General features: G+C 38.6%; 2 protein-coding genes across 3 annotated transcripts in view; one reads left to right on the top strand and one right to left on the bottom strand.

The window, feature by feature from the left end:
• UBAC2 (UBA domain containing 2) overlaps positions 1-15,849 on the top strand; it is a 164,891-nt gene that overhangs the window by 35,944 nt on the left and 113,098 nt on the right. The gene's annotated exons all lie outside the window — the stretch shown is intronic.
• Positions 1,532-5,166, bottom strand: GPR18 (G protein-coupled receptor 18). The gene is made up of 2 exons (XM_059903139.1): positions 5,123-5,166; positions 1,532-2,561 (listed from the first exon to the last, which is right to left on the bottom strand). Exon 2 carries the CDS (start codon positions 2,525-2,527, stop codon positions 1,532-1,534), a length of 996 nt encoding a protein of 331 aa, XP_059759122.1. The 5' UTR covers positions 2,528-2,561; positions 5,123-5,166.

Raw genomic sequence — 15,849 nt, forward strand, 5'->3', positions numbered from 1 at the left:
AAAGTATTTCATGCAATGTTTTCAGAAGTTATCTTTCTAAAATACAAGTTTGACCATGCTAATCTTCCTTTTAAAAACCTCTAAATCCTTATTTTCTTCAGAATAAAAATCAAACTTCTTCAAGGTGGCATCAGGGCAGTCTAGAATAGTACGGATGGCTTAGGCTTTGCCATCACATAGACCAGATTTACCTGAGATTCCAGCTCTGCCGTGTATTATTTGTGTGTCATCTTGAGCAAGTTACTTCTCTCAACTTCCCTCATCCGTAAATTGGGGCTCATACTCTGTAATTCGCAGGGCAGTGGAGGAAGCTAAGTAAGGTCACCGATGCAGACATCCTAGCAGGAGCAGCCTCCCCACCCCATATATTGTTGTTTTTTTCTTTCCCTTCAAAGCCCTCATAATCTGACCCCAATCCAGTGTTTCAAGCCACTCCGCCGTCAGTCATTCAGCTTTCTTAACATGCTATGTATTTGTATTCTCGTACCTGCTGGTTTTCTTTCTGCACCCTGTTGCCCTTTGGCAGGATTAATTGTCCTTTTTTAAAAATAAATTTATTTATTTTATTTATTTATTTTTGGCTGCATCAGGTCTTCGTTGTGGTGTGTGGGCTTCTCTTTGCGGTGGCTTCTCTTGTTGCGGAGCACGGGCTCTAGGCCCACGGACTTCAGTAGTTGTGGCTCGCGGGTTCTAGAGTGCAGGCTCAGTAGTTGTGGCTCACGGGCTTAGTTGCTCCGCAGCATGTGGGATCTTCCCGGACCAGGGCTCAAACCCGTGTCCCTTGCATTGGCAGGCAGATTCTTAACTACTATGCCACCAGGGAAGTCCCCCCACCACTAGTCTCAAGTAGAGTCTGGTGCATACTCGGCTCTCAGTAAGTGTTTATTGAATGACTGTAGTCTGTTTCCAAAGGAAAATGAATTTAGAGTAGGTGGGGGCTGATGGCAATGGCCTTTACAGCACCCGCAGGTGCTTTTGCTTCTGCAAATTTTGCTCTGCAGCAGTAACAGTGATGAGTTGAACATAGTTGTTTGTGTAGGAATCATGGAAGTTTGGTGTTTAGAATACAAAGTACTGGATTTAGACCACCAATTCTGAGTATAAATTAGACCAAAGGGAGCTGCATCTAGCTGGAAAATAATTCAGTCAAATTATTTCAAACAATAGCTCCATTATTTTGCCTGCTGACCTGATTGACATCATGACTCACTTGCACATAGAATTAAATCCAAAAAGTCAACTATGTATTTAGATAAGGCTTGAATATGAAACACGAATTGGATGCTTTTCTCCCAGTAATTCATGAAAATGTTTTATACAGGTTTTAAAGATAAAAATAATGAATTTATTAAAATACTTCAGTATATTTAATTATGCTGCCACAGTAATAAGATCTCACAAAGGAGGAAGAGTTCTTAAAGTTTATTATTTTTTTTCGGGAGAGAAGGGACTTGATGATATCATACAGAATATCCACTGACCCTAAGTTAGTAAAGTGAATTTAAAGAGATCGAAGACAAACAATGACCGTTCATAACATTTCACTGTTTATGTTGCTTAGGGACCGTAAGCTACCTGAGCGGAAGCTCTTTCTGCGCACACTCCGAAGATAATTGCGGTATAACATGACGCTAATGACTCGAGCCTGAAATTGTTTTGAAACAATGTAGTAGAGAATCACATCCAGACAGGTGCTGAGGTTCATGAGGAAGGTGGTGAAGGCTCCCCAGGGGTTGTAGCTGTTCTCGTCCCCTCCCAGCATCAGGAAAGCAAAGCAGATGTGGAAAGGCATGAAGCAGACGAGCACCTGCACCATGAGCGTGATAATGATCCGTATAGACTTCTCCTTGACTTTTGGCTTCAGCTTAGATGTCTTACCGTGAAGGAGACTATGAATAATGATCAAGTAGCACCCAATCATGATGAACAGAGGAATCAAGAAAAAGAAAATCAGTCGAGTGAAGTTCAGCGCATTAATAGCTTTTAAGTAGATGATGTCAGAAATCTTGAGGCAGGTGGCAGGGGTGGAGGCTTTATCTGGGTCTTCATAGAGCAGTAGGAGTGGGATGGTGGTTGTCAGGGTCATTATCCAGACTCCCACACATGCTAGCACGGCCTTGCATGTGTTTTTAAGTTCCTTGGCGTATTTCGGCTGTACAATGGCCATGTATCTGTCGGCACTAATGAAAGCAAGAAGCCATAGAGCAATACTTGGATAAAACACTGTGAGAGCCCCAAGAATCTGGCAGAGGTACTCTCCAAACGGCCATTCACCTTTTGCGTAATAAAACATTCGAAAGGGTAAGCTCATTATAAATATCAAGTCCAGTAGTGCCACATTCATCATGTAGATGGTCACAGTGGTTCTCTTCTTGGTGGTACAACTGAAAACCCATAAGGCGGTGACATTAACAAATAAGCCAGTTATGAAGATGCAGCTGTAGAAGACAAGAGCTGCTATTTTGTATTCATCTGGATATGGGTCGATAGAAGGGCCAGGTTGAGCTTGATTGTGAGGGGTGGTCATCTTATAGCTTGTTGGTGGGCATGACACTTAGAAACTGTAAAATAGTTAAGAATAGGAGGAATAAAACTCTTTGTTGAAAAAATAAATGCTTAATATTCTCACACTCGACTTGGCATATCAGTGGATTTTAATTTTGACAGTATTTTATGTCACAGAGTCAATATATGTGTCTTAGTATTTATTAAGAAATACACTCCCTAGGTATTATTACCAATATGTACTAACATATTAGTGTATTAAGATGGTCTGGTGTATCATAATGCACTGGCAAATGTATTCATTTTCTCTCTGTAGTGTGAAATTGGGTCGCAGTTGTGCCTATGATAGGTATCCTTTGTTGGGACTAATTGGGGAAAGGCCATTCTGAATTTTGAATCTTAGAAAGTATTGATAGTTTGCCACTTTTTATCATCTTCATTCTGTTTAAATATTTGGTAACCCAGATTAGTAATGTCCAAATAATGAATTTTTACTCATTAAATATAATTTTAATATATAAATTATGTATTAGAAAACTAATAAAGAAACCATATAACTGGTGCTTACTGAATATTCACAGTAATTCTCATTTGAGAGCAGGAACTTTTCCTTTTTACTGCTAAATCCCCACTGCCTGGTGAGTACATAGTAGATACTCAGTAAGTAATATTTGCTGAATTGATGGATAAGTGAAGGAAGGAAACTTTGGCAGGGTAACCCACAGCAGGCACTCTCTAGTTTGTCAATGAAGGCTTGCTTAATTGGCCATTAAACCATTTTTTTTTTTTTTAAGTGGCAAACACTTCTTCATAGCATTATGTTCTCTCTAGATTATCATAGTTCTAGAAACAGCAGTGTCTTGTGCCATGGTATACAGATCAAGAACTTTACTCTCTCTGTTTTTATTTTGGCCACACCTTGCGGCATGAGGGATCTTAGTTCCCCAACCAGGGATCGAACCCGTACCCCATGCACTGGGAGCGCAGAGTCTTAACTCCTGGACTGCCAGGGAAGTCCCATAAGAACTTGGCTCTTAAAACAATAGATGGGCTAGTTTTTAATGCACAGTTGGGAGTGCCTAATGCTGAGTCTTCCAGATGGTGTTTAACAGTGCCCCAGAAGCTGATTACACTGCTGCAGTGGTGCACGGAGAGCAACACCTTGAGAATAAGATATTGCTAGTATAGTAGCTTTCACGCCCTCACTCTACCGAGATCCAGAAGCGTAAGTATTATTTGTCAAATTTAACTTTAAAAAAGGAATCTCAAAGACAAATAGTTATTAGTAAGAAGCCACTCAGTAACTTTATGTGTTTGCAGAAACTAATTTCCACCCCCCCCCCAAATGCCCATTTCTACTGGAAAGGAGTTTAGCTGTGACCCCCTCAGTGGGAAACTTCTATCACCCACGATATAACATCAACAACAGTGATTTTAAAAATAGACTCGCTACACAGAGATGGAACCTTGTGGCATCCTCCTTGAAATATGGAGGTGTAAGAAAAGTTTCCCTCAAAAATGTCACTTTGCAGAATGGTCTCTCTCTCATTCAGCCCTGAGTCTCTCTTTAGTGAAAACTGGGGGAGGTTAGCCATCTGGTAGTGGCATCATGGGCTGTAATTTAAAATTAATTTGAGCAGTTGCTGAGGACAAACACAAGGTATGAATTTGTTTTCTTCTCCCTCCTTTCTTCCCTTCCTACCTTCCTGACTGTAGCGAGTTTGCCAAATATTTAGGTTAAATATGATTTTGGAGTAGAATTCTATATATTTAAAAGCCTGTATTTATTAAAATTTCCAAATATTGTGTTGACTAGAATATTAATTTCTATAAAATGAGAAAAATACTACATAGAAAAATTAACTCTCTAGTATTATCATACAAAGGAAAATAATCTTAGAGACTTGACTCATTTTTAACTTTCCATGAATTTTTAAATAGTAAAAATTGTAATGTAAATGACGTTTTGTATCCTTTTTTCTTTTGTATCAGAACTCCCTCCACCCATCCTTATTCCCGAATTTTGTCACAGAAATTCCTTACTTACAAACCATTTTTGAGTAAATCTTTTTCCCCTCATTGGGTTCAAGCTGACTTTATGTCACCAACAGTTGTGTTCATTTGCTTAAGGTTAACTAAAATATGTGTGATGCATGTGTTTTAAAGGCATTACCATACAGGTTGTACTCTGTACACACAGATAAATTTTTGGATAAATATTGAAAAGTGATTGGCTTTTAAGTCAGCATTTTAAAAGCTTTAGATTCCATGATTAGCTATAGTCTTTTCTTAAAAGCCTTTAAGTACATTCTGTGAAACAATGTAATTGAAACCAGGTGACAAAGACTCCTAAAGATATTTATGATTTATTGTATCAACATTTTCTTTAAGTTGAAAAAAATTACATTTACTATTTATTAATGTAAAACAGTATTGAAAATAAATGAAACAACATGTTAATAATGTAGGAAGATGACAGTATATCCCATTTGAGGGTCCTTCACCAACATAGTTTCAGTAATATATTATTAAAATAAAACAAGGATTTTGAGATTTAGTAAATAAGTACAGCATTATTTCTGATAATCTGTGATGAAGTTAATTAAATGCTACTTACCTCCTGTCCATCAAAAGGCTGTATTTGAGAGGAACATTTCTCGGTATACCCAGTTCTGTAAAAGAGATTTCTTTGAGTTGCTTGTGTTAAAATAGCTCTTTCTAGAAGTGGTATATTTAAGAAATGCTGTATTTCTTTTGTTTTAGGTTCTTCCGTTGCTTTAAAAAGTTGTTTCAAATATAATACTCGGTATAGGAGTTGGTACTTGTTCAGCTGTAATTGCTGCTTTGTCTCTTTCAGGAAGTACTCTCTGAAATAAGGCTTTTTCAACTTATGACTTTGCCCTGGATGTGGTTTTTCTCTTTCACAAATGATTTGTTTATGAAGTCATGCTTAGCATAAGCTCCTCATGAAATGATGGCATATATTTAAGAGAACCATACAGAAAGGAGAAAATGTCTTCAGTTTGTTTACTTTGGTGCTTAACGTCTGCATCATCTGTTGAAAGAGAATGAGATTTGATGTTGACTGAATGGAATTCATAGTATAACTTAGTTTCTAAGCTGTGTGACTTTGTCTAGTTACTTCAGCACTCTGAGCCTTTGTTCCTGCTTAGTTTCTATAGTGCTAAAATAGAGATAATACCCATCTGGTAGGATTGTGAGGACTCTAAACCAGAGAAGTCCAAGAGCTAACCTGGCACCTAGTAGGTAACTTCCAAACAGTGTTAACCCTTTACTACAAAGTTCCTAAAATCATTGAATATACACTTTTTACTGCTAAACCATTTCTAAATGGTAGAAATTTTGGGACTCTCAGTTATTTGCTTCTGCTTTGCATATACCTTTACCTACTTTGGTTTGCTTTATTTATTAAGTCCCCAATGCTTCATATCCCTTTTCTGTCACATGGAAGTCTAGAAGTAATTCCTTTTTCAAAAACATCCCTACAAATTGTTAAGAACTTTGGAAGTCTTTAGTGGAATAATTTACATATTAGGAGTATTTTAACCTAAGAAGGGAAGTGAGACCAACGAAAAGGGAAGTGAGCAGCCCCAGTCATTGCCTGCCTGCCTAGTTACATTAAAGTTTTTACTTTCTCTTTTCTTTTTAAAAAAAATCATAATTTCATTTGCTTGTACTAAAATTTTAATTATCTTTATACTTGGTTATGCGTGATTTATCAGCCTTTAAAAGGTACATGAACTTAACTGGTTTTTTAATTTAAGACAGTTTGAGGGCACATGCTCCTTTTTTTTTTTTCCTCAGACAAAACCGTAGTAAATCTGTGACTTATAAATTGTTTAAATCCTTTCCTTTGGTGATTGAAGTACTTTTGATTATGTTAATGCCAGAGTAGTGGGTTTTAGAAGCACAAGCAACAACCACAGCAACTATTTCTTGTGTAAATGAGGATTCGAGGCCCAGAGAGGGCCAGTGACTTGCTGCAGAACTCAGACAACCAGGCCCAGTCTCTTCTGTGCCAAGTTCAGTGCCCTCCCCTTTCTGCCCTAGCTGCTGTAAAGACTTCTCGTTGTGAGGTGATTACATTGATTTATTCACTAGACATGATTTCCTCATTGCTGAATTACAGTAATCAGTTTTTTATACATGGAGTTATGTTTCATATGCAGGATAGGAGTTTGATATTTCACTTGGAGATAGGAACCTCTTATCTGCAGATCCAATCTTTTCATTGCCTTAATTTCATATAGCCTGTGACAGGTCTAAAATTCAGTATTGATTAGTGTTCTCTGTGCTGCTGAAATCAACAGGTACAGGGAAGGCATATATCTCATTAAGACAAATCCCCTTGTACACAGGGAGATTCTTTTTTCTGACTTGCTAGTCTCTCAGAGGGAGGTACCCAGGGACACAGCTTGAAGGTGGGTCCCGCCTTTCTCTCCATCTTAGCCTTACGGGATTTCCTACTCCTGGCCTTTCACAAGCTGTTCCACCAACAGCTGTGACATTCCTTCCCACCGCACTCCCATCTCTTGGCTTGGCCGGCTGCTATTTATCTTAAAAGTTTTAGCTTAGATGCTGCCTTTCCCAGAAAGTTTTCTCTGACCCCTGAAGCTGGTTGGTTATTCGCCCCTGTAAGGTTCCTTAGCACTGGATTCTTACCCCCCTAGTGGTGTGTGTTTGTATTATTATTGGGAATTTATTTGCCTTTTATCCTTCACTACATTGAGGTCCTTAAGGGTTTGCACATGTTGTATATGTATGTATTTAACAGGCAGTTAGTAAATACTGGTTGAATGTGTGACTGAAAAAGTAGGTGAAGAAATGGAGGGTCGAATTATTGAGCCCAGTGTCAGCATCAGGGACACTTTTGACTTGCTAATGTGAGGGGAACCTGCCAGTCACAAGGCAGACTGGAGGCAAGACCCACTCTCCTTCTCTCCATGACCCTGCAGCACTTAACACAATAATTTTATGTTGGAAAAGAAATACAGTTAAAAAAAAAAATTCCCCCAAACCTTTTGGCAGCAAGTAAGTAAACAATGGATCAAGAATTAAACTCTTATAGTGTCTGGTTTGCCTCTTTAATACTTGAACCTAATGAAATTTTTATTCAAATAGAGGGGCTTATCTCATTCGGGGACCATTCATGCAGCTTTAATTTCCTCACTTATTTTGGGATATGAGTGAAAGAAATTTTTCACCTTGCAAAAGAGGGATTTCACAGAGTTTCCTTCACTTTATGAAATCATCTGTTTTAGCTCCATTTTTGAATTCTGGTTTAGATGCTAAAAGCCCTAAATGAATTTTTATTTTAATACTCGAGCCCAGTTTCAGAGTGAATATAATCTACTTATAATTAGTTATAATTTAGTTAAGCCAATTTTATAATTATCAGAAAGGATGTAGTTAATAGACTTACACAGTAAATCCCCATTATAAAAACATGCTCTTTGGGACTTACCAGTGGTTAAGAATCCACCTTCCAATGCAGGGGACGCAGGTTCAGTCCCTGGTCGCGGAACTAAGTAAGGTCCCACATACTGCGGGGCAACTAAGCCCGCGCGCTCTAGAGCCCACTCACCACAACTAGAGAGCCTGTGCGCCACAACTAAGACCCGACACAGCCAAATAAATAAATATTAAAAAAAAAAAAGAAAACATGATGTTATATCAGAAATTTGTCTATGCCACAGATAAAATTGTATTTCTCGTTCTTAACACATTTCTCTGTACCTCAGCAAGTGTGAGTGAGGCTTATCCTAGTTCCTCAGACCAATATTGTGATGAGGGGCCCACTGTAGTTACTGTTTATCTTTCCCAGCTCAGGTGGCCATCAGTGCACACAGCCAGAGCAGCTGGTAGACAGCCAGTCCCCAGAAAGGAGAGGTGGTGAGGGACATGGGGGGAGCCCCGAACTAAGGTGAAAATCTTATCATTTGGCCCTAATGGTCTCCCATTTTGATCTTATGGAATCTTTGTGCCATACCCCTTTCTTTTTCAAGCTTGCATCTAAACTCACTGCTCTTTTTTTTTTTTTTTTTTTGAGGGGCAGATATATTGAATAGTGGTTTCTGGATAAAGAAGACTGAGATACTATTTGTCTAAATCTATTTTATTTTAAATCCAGCAACTTACAGCTGTAGTCTTATAGCCAAATTAGTATGGACCTCCTTTCCACTTGATTTCCTAAATTGTATTAATAAATTTAACATTTCCCAAATTCCTTTTCCTCGGCAATTTTTGTTCAGTTTCACAATTTTACAGACGTACAGACAATCAGATGATTACTTACCTCACAGCAAACAAGTTGAACCCAGATAACCAAAATGATAGATAATTCTAGTCAAAATAGATCTAAATTGGCAAAGTAGAGTTCCCTAAAGATATTAAAGATTCTTTCACTTAGAGAATCTTAGGAGAAGGCATCAACATGACAGTGAAATCATTCCTGGACCCACTGAAATCCCAGGCCAAGAGTTTGCAGGGTAACGTCTCACTAACTGCGTGGAGAGCCATTCAGTGGTCCTCAGGCACAGCCAATTAATTGGAACTCTCTGGTTATTGTGATGTACATGGCCACCTCCTACAGATTCTGGTCTCACAGTTAAAGGAGAGATGTAGAGGGAGATGAGTTTCTAGGGGAAAATATCTAGTAATATGGTGAAGTAGCAGCGTAGAAGAAAAAGGTATTGTGGAGAGTCAGGATTGGTAAAGAAATGAGAGGTGTGTTATTGAGTTACTTAAATCCAAACTTGTATACTAGTGTGTGTGATGGAGGATTTTAGTATCAGGCATCTGTATACTAAAAAGTAATTACATGTCTATAGGTTGAAGTTTGTTGGTTTAAAAAGAGCTACTTAGGATTTTTTATTATCTCTGCCATTACTCTTATCTGTATTCAGAGGTGAACAATCATTGAGCAGAGGTCTAAGTGTTTTACATGCTTCACTGAATTTAATCATTATGCCAACAGCAAAGTATGTTGAGGACACAATAGTTGTATGGATGGTGTAACCCAGGGATATTTACTCAAGATTCTCAGATTGTGAGATTGTGTTGTACTCTTTCTGTATTATGGTATTGTCTGTATTATGGTATTTGTTTTAGTAAATTTTGTTGAAGTTGGTCCTACTTAATAGAGAATAATCAGAATAGTAATTTGATCTGTAGCAAAAAAAATCTTCTGAGGGAATAGACCATCCTTTCCTTTCCCTGTTTCTCACTAATGAGTTGATATTCCCAAGGAAAGATTTTGTAACTAGATTCTGTCAGCCTGTAAATTTAATTTTGGAAGGGAGATCTCTGCCATTCAGTGAGCCAAAGATTTTTAAGCACTCAAAAATGGGTATATCCGAAAGGTTGGTAAACATGTATAAGTATGCTGGACCTCATAAGTAATCAGGGAAACGAAATTTAAAACCATAATAAGGATGTTACTACCCACTCACCAAAATGGCTACAGTGAAAAAGACTGACAACAAGAAGTGCTGGCTGAGTAGTATTCCATTATATATACTCAGCCAACACTGGAATATTACTCGTCCATAAAAAGAAACGAAATTGAGTTATTTGTAGTGAGGTGGATGGACCTAGAGTCTGTCATACAGAGTGAAGTAAGTCAGAAAGAGAAAAACAAATACCGTTTGCTAATGCATATATATGGAATCTAAAAAAAATGGTACTGATGAATGTAGTGGCAGGACAGGAATAAAGACATAGACATAGAGAATGGACTTGAGGACATGGAGGGGAAGGGGGAAGCTGGGGCAAAATGAGAGTAACATCGACATATGTACACTACCGAATGTAAAATAGCTAATGGGATGCAGCAGTATACCACAGGGAGATCAGCTCTGTGCTTTGCGATGACCTAGAGGGGTGGGATAGGGAGGGTGGGAGGGAGACGCAAGAGGGAGGGGATATGGGGATATATGTATGCATGTGGCTGATTCACTTTGTTGTGCAGCAGAAACTAACACAGTATTGTGAAGCAATTATACTCCAATAAAGATCTATTAAAAAAAAAAAAAGAAAAGTGTTGGTGAGGGTACAGAGCAACCAGGAACTCTTGCGCCTGGCTGGTGGGAGCTCAAATTTGGAAAACAGTTGGATATTAAGAACTAAAATGAAGATGCATACACCCTGTAACACACATTCCACTCCTAGGTAGAAATGCGTGTTCCTGTGCACCAGGAGTTAGAGGTAAGAATGTTCACAGTAGCATTATTTCTAATCGCTCCAAATTAGGGACAGCCCACATGTTCAGCAACTGTAGAGTGGATAGATCAGTTGTGTCGACAAACAGTTGACTGCTTTTCACAATCAAAATGAATCACATAGAAGGCGCATGGAACAACACAGGCGAATCTTGTGCATGTGGTGTTAAGTGAAAAAAGCCAGACATGAAGGAATTCATATTGTACGATTCCATTTATATGAATTTCAGAAAGCAGACCAAACTGAAATAAAGAGTTTAGGGATTCGCACATAGGCAATAAAACCTTTTGGTGGGTTGCGGGAGCATGTAATACGTAGGGCACACGGGAGAGCTCCCAGGATGCTGGAAGTTCTGTTTGTTGACCTGAGTGCTAATTATTTTAGTGTTTGTTCTGTGATAATTCATTAAGCTGTCTATTTTTGGTTTGCCCTTGTATCTATAAGGGTCTCAATAGAAAACAGACGGCACACTTAAACTAGAATAATTCAAGGGCTTATATATAAAGATCTAATGACAAAAGAATGGAACCTAGTGACAAAAGGGGGACCTTTGGCAGGACTGTTGCCTTGTTGTGCCCACCACCTTTAGGCCCAAAGAGGTTAAGGAAGGGAAAGGTTACTAGAACCTGGAGGGGTCACCCCTGGAGAGTCAGCTGCCTTGGAAACAGTAAGTGTGAAGTAACAAGGAACAAGGGGAGTAAGTACCCTGGCCTCAGGCTCCTCCTCGCCCAGATGTCCTCTGAGGCGCTAGCAGAACTCAGCAGAAGCCAGGGGGCCCTTGAGCCCTTGGGTGGAATCTGTACCCTCAGCCTCAGGAACAGAGCAGGGTGGAGAAGAGAAAAGAAGCAAGTGGATTTTTCCAGCATGCTGGGTTTTTCTGTATGAGTGTTACATTTTGTATCAAAGAGGTTTCTTTAAAAAAGCTTAGGCTTTGAGTTGGCAAAACTGGGTTTGAGGGTATCTGCTGCTTCTAAGCTGTTTCCATGAGTAATTTTTTTAAACACCTTGAGTCTCATCTCATCTGTGAATCATCTATTCTTATCTATGAATCATCTCATTCTTATAGCTTGTGTAAAGTACATGTTTTAGACACCAAATACTAGTTCTCATTGTCTCTCTCCTGCCTGAAATCTCTTTTTTTTCTTTGCAGCATATTTTTCCTGGGAATTTTCAGACTGGGAGTGAATAGCAGTGCAAGAGGTCTGTCTATGCTACTCATTAATTAGCTGAGTTATTGTTTCTAAAAGTTAGTTAATTTTCTCTGATCATGACTCTTCCCAGCTGGAAGAAAGGGGAATTTGGATGAGGCTTTCTCGAAGGGCTTTCCACCTCTGGCATTATACAGTTCTAAGGAACTCTTCCCACTGCAGTGAGTATTTTATCTTTGTCTCCTTTTGAATTTTTGTAGGACTGGAGATGAGAGACATAGGATAGCACTTGGGCCTCTGTGCCCTCACAGCTTCTGCGTGGAACCCCAAATGTGTCCAGGAGTCATTTAGTCAAGCCTCATTTCAGGGAGCCTTGAATGTGTTTGTTGGTATTTCGGTCCTACTTGAAACTCAGAGCACCCAGAACCCTGTGGGGGTCCCATTAATTCCTGGCCTTTGCCTTCCTTTCATATCCTTTATTGTGTTGATTTCTTTAGTGTGTATTTTTTTTTAATTTTTTAATTGAACTATAGTTGATTTACAATGTTTGTCAGTTTCTGGTGTACAGCAAAGTGATTCAATTATGTATATGTATATTCTTTTTCATATTCTTTTCCATTATGGTTTATTACAGGATATTGAATATAGTTCCCTGTGCTCTACAGTACGACCTTGTTGTTTACCTTAGTGTATATGTTTTAAATCTTATTTAAAATTTATCTTTAAGTCAACTTAATCTTCTTAACATATTTGATATTTATTCCTTAGACATTTAAACATTTCTAGTAGACTGTTAGATTGTTCCAGCTAATTTGCCTATCTACTTATAACCCTTTTTCCTTTAACCATTACTTTTGTAAGTGGCAAGTAGGAAGTGCGGCTGTGAGGATGGGCTGGGTCCAGGGCTGCCCAGCTCCTAAGCCTGCGAGGCTGCCCACTCTGTCACTTGCCCTCCGCCACTCTCTCAGGAGAGCTGTTGTTCTTGGTGGTGGAGAACCTCCTGGAGACATTATAATCAGCCTGCAGAGGAAGACATAAAAATTGTACGGGCTCTTTGTTTCCTTGGTAATAAATCTGTACTGATCTGCGTTACTCAGAATTGTTGTTTACCAGAACTCTCCCTCTTACGCTTAAAAATTAGTCTAGCCCCAGTGACAAATCAGTTGAATTTTTGCAACCATGGTATCTCCTTATTGCTAATGCTTTTCATATGGATATTCTTTACAAGAAGTTTATGGCTTTTAACTCATATGGCCTCTTGCCATCAACAAGCCATGCTATCTGAATAAGTATCTTAACAGAAAAGGGAAGGAAGTGGGCGGGTAGTACCACCCTCAGAGACCTGCAGGGCGGCCTGCTGGTGTGCATTTGGACGGAGGGACATAGATCCTTGGCTTCAGCCTGCCTCTAGTGGAGGATTTATTCTTCTAATGTTAATGTAGTTCTTTATTTGGGGATCACTAATCCTAGGTTTTTAGAGTTGGGAGTTGGAGGTGTCCGTGACTCTCTCTTTTACAGTTGTGTTTTTATTCATCCCTTGATCATACTCTCATCTCGTGTATTATTCTTCATATTTTGTGTCTGTTTTGTTGACAAGGACCGGTGCGTTCGTCTTCACATGTATCAAGAGCACCTAGCATAGTGCTTCACACACAGTAGACCCTCAGTAAATAGGCTTTTTGATTTGACAAGTGTTTGTGTGTTTCTTTTTCTAAAGGAAAGAAAACTATACGGTGTCCCCCCAGAATGAACGCCTAACGTTTCTAAATAGATATGATCACAAAGACAAGATCAAGCAAAAGAGTGAGACGAGATAGATTAGAGTTGGTTGAGGAGAGGCCCTAAGGTGAAGGTGTTTCGGCAAGATAAATATTTGATGTATCAGAAAAGTTAATACAATTTATTTCATGTAGGAGAACTTACACTCATGTGTAAGCTCATGTATGTTTTCCACTGTTCCATACTGATTGACATCCAAGGTTGTTTTGACATAAACACTGTGCATTTACTGCCACCTACAGGTGACAGTGGGTCGTGGAGCTCTTCACCTTTACCGGATTTGAAGTCTTGTTGAGATTGAAATCAATGTTTTAAAAGCTGTTAATTGGTAGAAGATAATACATATATTTTAATGTTAATTTCTCAATATTTCTGTATTATGCAGAATTATGTAGTAGACATATCCTTATTCCTCTAAAACGTTTTGGCTTAGAGACCATTTCTGCCTTCATGGGAAGCATTCTGTCGTTTTTAGGAAAGTGTTTTCCTCTGTAGGACCGTGTATTCCTGGGCTAGGGCCTTGAGAAGATTCCACTTTAAATGTTATTTGTGCCTGATGTTCTACTAAGAGTTAAACATAAAGGTGGCCTTGGAACAAATTTGATATGGTTTAAATGTTTTTTAATTGTAGTAAAATGTACACAACATGAAATTTACTGTCTTAACCATTTTTAAAGTACAGTTCAGTAGTGTTTGAAGTACATTCACATTGTTGTGCAACCAATCTCCAGAACTTCTTTCCTCTTCCCAAACTGAAACTCCATGCTCGTTGAACAACTCCCATCCCTCCCTCTAGCACCTGGCAACCACCATTCTATTTTCTGTCAATGAATTTGCCTACCCTATGTACCTCATGTAAGTGGAATCGTACAATATTTGTCTTTTGTGATTGGCTTATTTCACTTAGCATAATGTCCTCAAAGTCCGTCCATGTTGTAGCATGTGTCAGAACGTCCTTCCTTTTTAAGGATGAATAATATTCAGTTGTATGTATATATTACATTTTATTTATCCATTCATCTGCTGATGGATACTTGGCTTGCTTCCACCTTTTGGCTATTGTGACTAATGGATGTACAGATATCTCTTTGAGACCCTCCTTCAGTTCTTTTGGGTATATATCTAGAAGTGGAATTGCTGGATCATGTGGTAATTCTATTTTTAATTTTTTAAGGAACCACCGTACTATTTTCCATAGCAGCTGTACCATTTTACATTCTCAGCAGCAGTGCACAAGGGTTCCAGTTTCTCCACATCCTTGCCAACACTTTTTTCTGTTTTGTTTTGTTTTGATAGTAGCCATCCTAATGAGTCTGAGATGGTATCTCATTGTGGTTTTGATTTCCATTTCCCTGATGATTATTGACATTGAGCGACTTTTCATGTGCTTGTTGGCCATTTATACATCTTCTTTACAGAAATGTCTATTCAGGTCCTTTGCGCATTTTTTAATCAGTTTTTGTTGTTGTTGTTAACACGTAGGAGTTCTTTATATTTTCTGGGTAATGACCCTTTATCAGATAATATGATTTGCAAATATTTTCTCTTGTTCCATAGGCTGCCTTCTTGCTCTGCTTGTTTCCTTTGATGTAAGAAAGTTTTTTGGCATGGTTTTAGGTCCACCCATTTATCATATTCTCATGATAAGGATGAATTGAAATGCTTTAAAATTTTAAATGTTAAGATAGGGTAGAATAGATTTCCCTCAGTAAAATCCATTTGTCCTGTAGAGACTTTCCCCAGTGACTTAATCTGAAGAGTATTTATCTCCAGTCCTCAACACCTTTCCTTCATCCGGGAGGGTGTAAAGCAGGGTGAACAGAAACAAGCCGTATCCCAGAATTGGCTCACTTCAGAGCCTTCCACTTACAAGTGCTTCTTTCTTATGCTCTGGAAATTGTTTGTCTCTATTATTACAATAATATGAAAATGAAAGAACATTTACCTTTCTATAGTGTTCTTATTCCTTGCTGGGCCTGATTAATATGTATCAATGATTGCCTTGAAAATGTAGCATGTTTGCAAATGAAATTTGCAAATTACAAAAGCTTTGGGAGATATTCTAATAATAGTAGAGCAAAGAAACCCCCGAACACAGTGGCTCAGAGAACACAGGTGTCTGTTTCTCTTTTGTAACATCCCTGGTGGACAGATGGGCTCTGTTCTGGGAAGTCAT

This window comes from Balaenoptera ricei, chromosome 18 (genome assembly GCF_028023285.1).
Source record: "Balaenoptera ricei isolate mBalRic1 chromosome 18, mBalRic1.hap2, whole genome shotgun sequence".
Classification (NCBI taxonomy): Eukaryota; Metazoa; Chordata; class Mammalia; order Artiodactyla; family Balaenopteridae; genus Balaenoptera; species Balaenoptera ricei.

What these genes read in the sequence shown, in the direction of transcription:
- GPR18 (XM_059903139.1), bottom strand. Translation starts at nt 2,527, where the DNA reads ATGACCACCCCTCACAATCAAGCTCAACCTGGCCCTTCTATCGACCCA.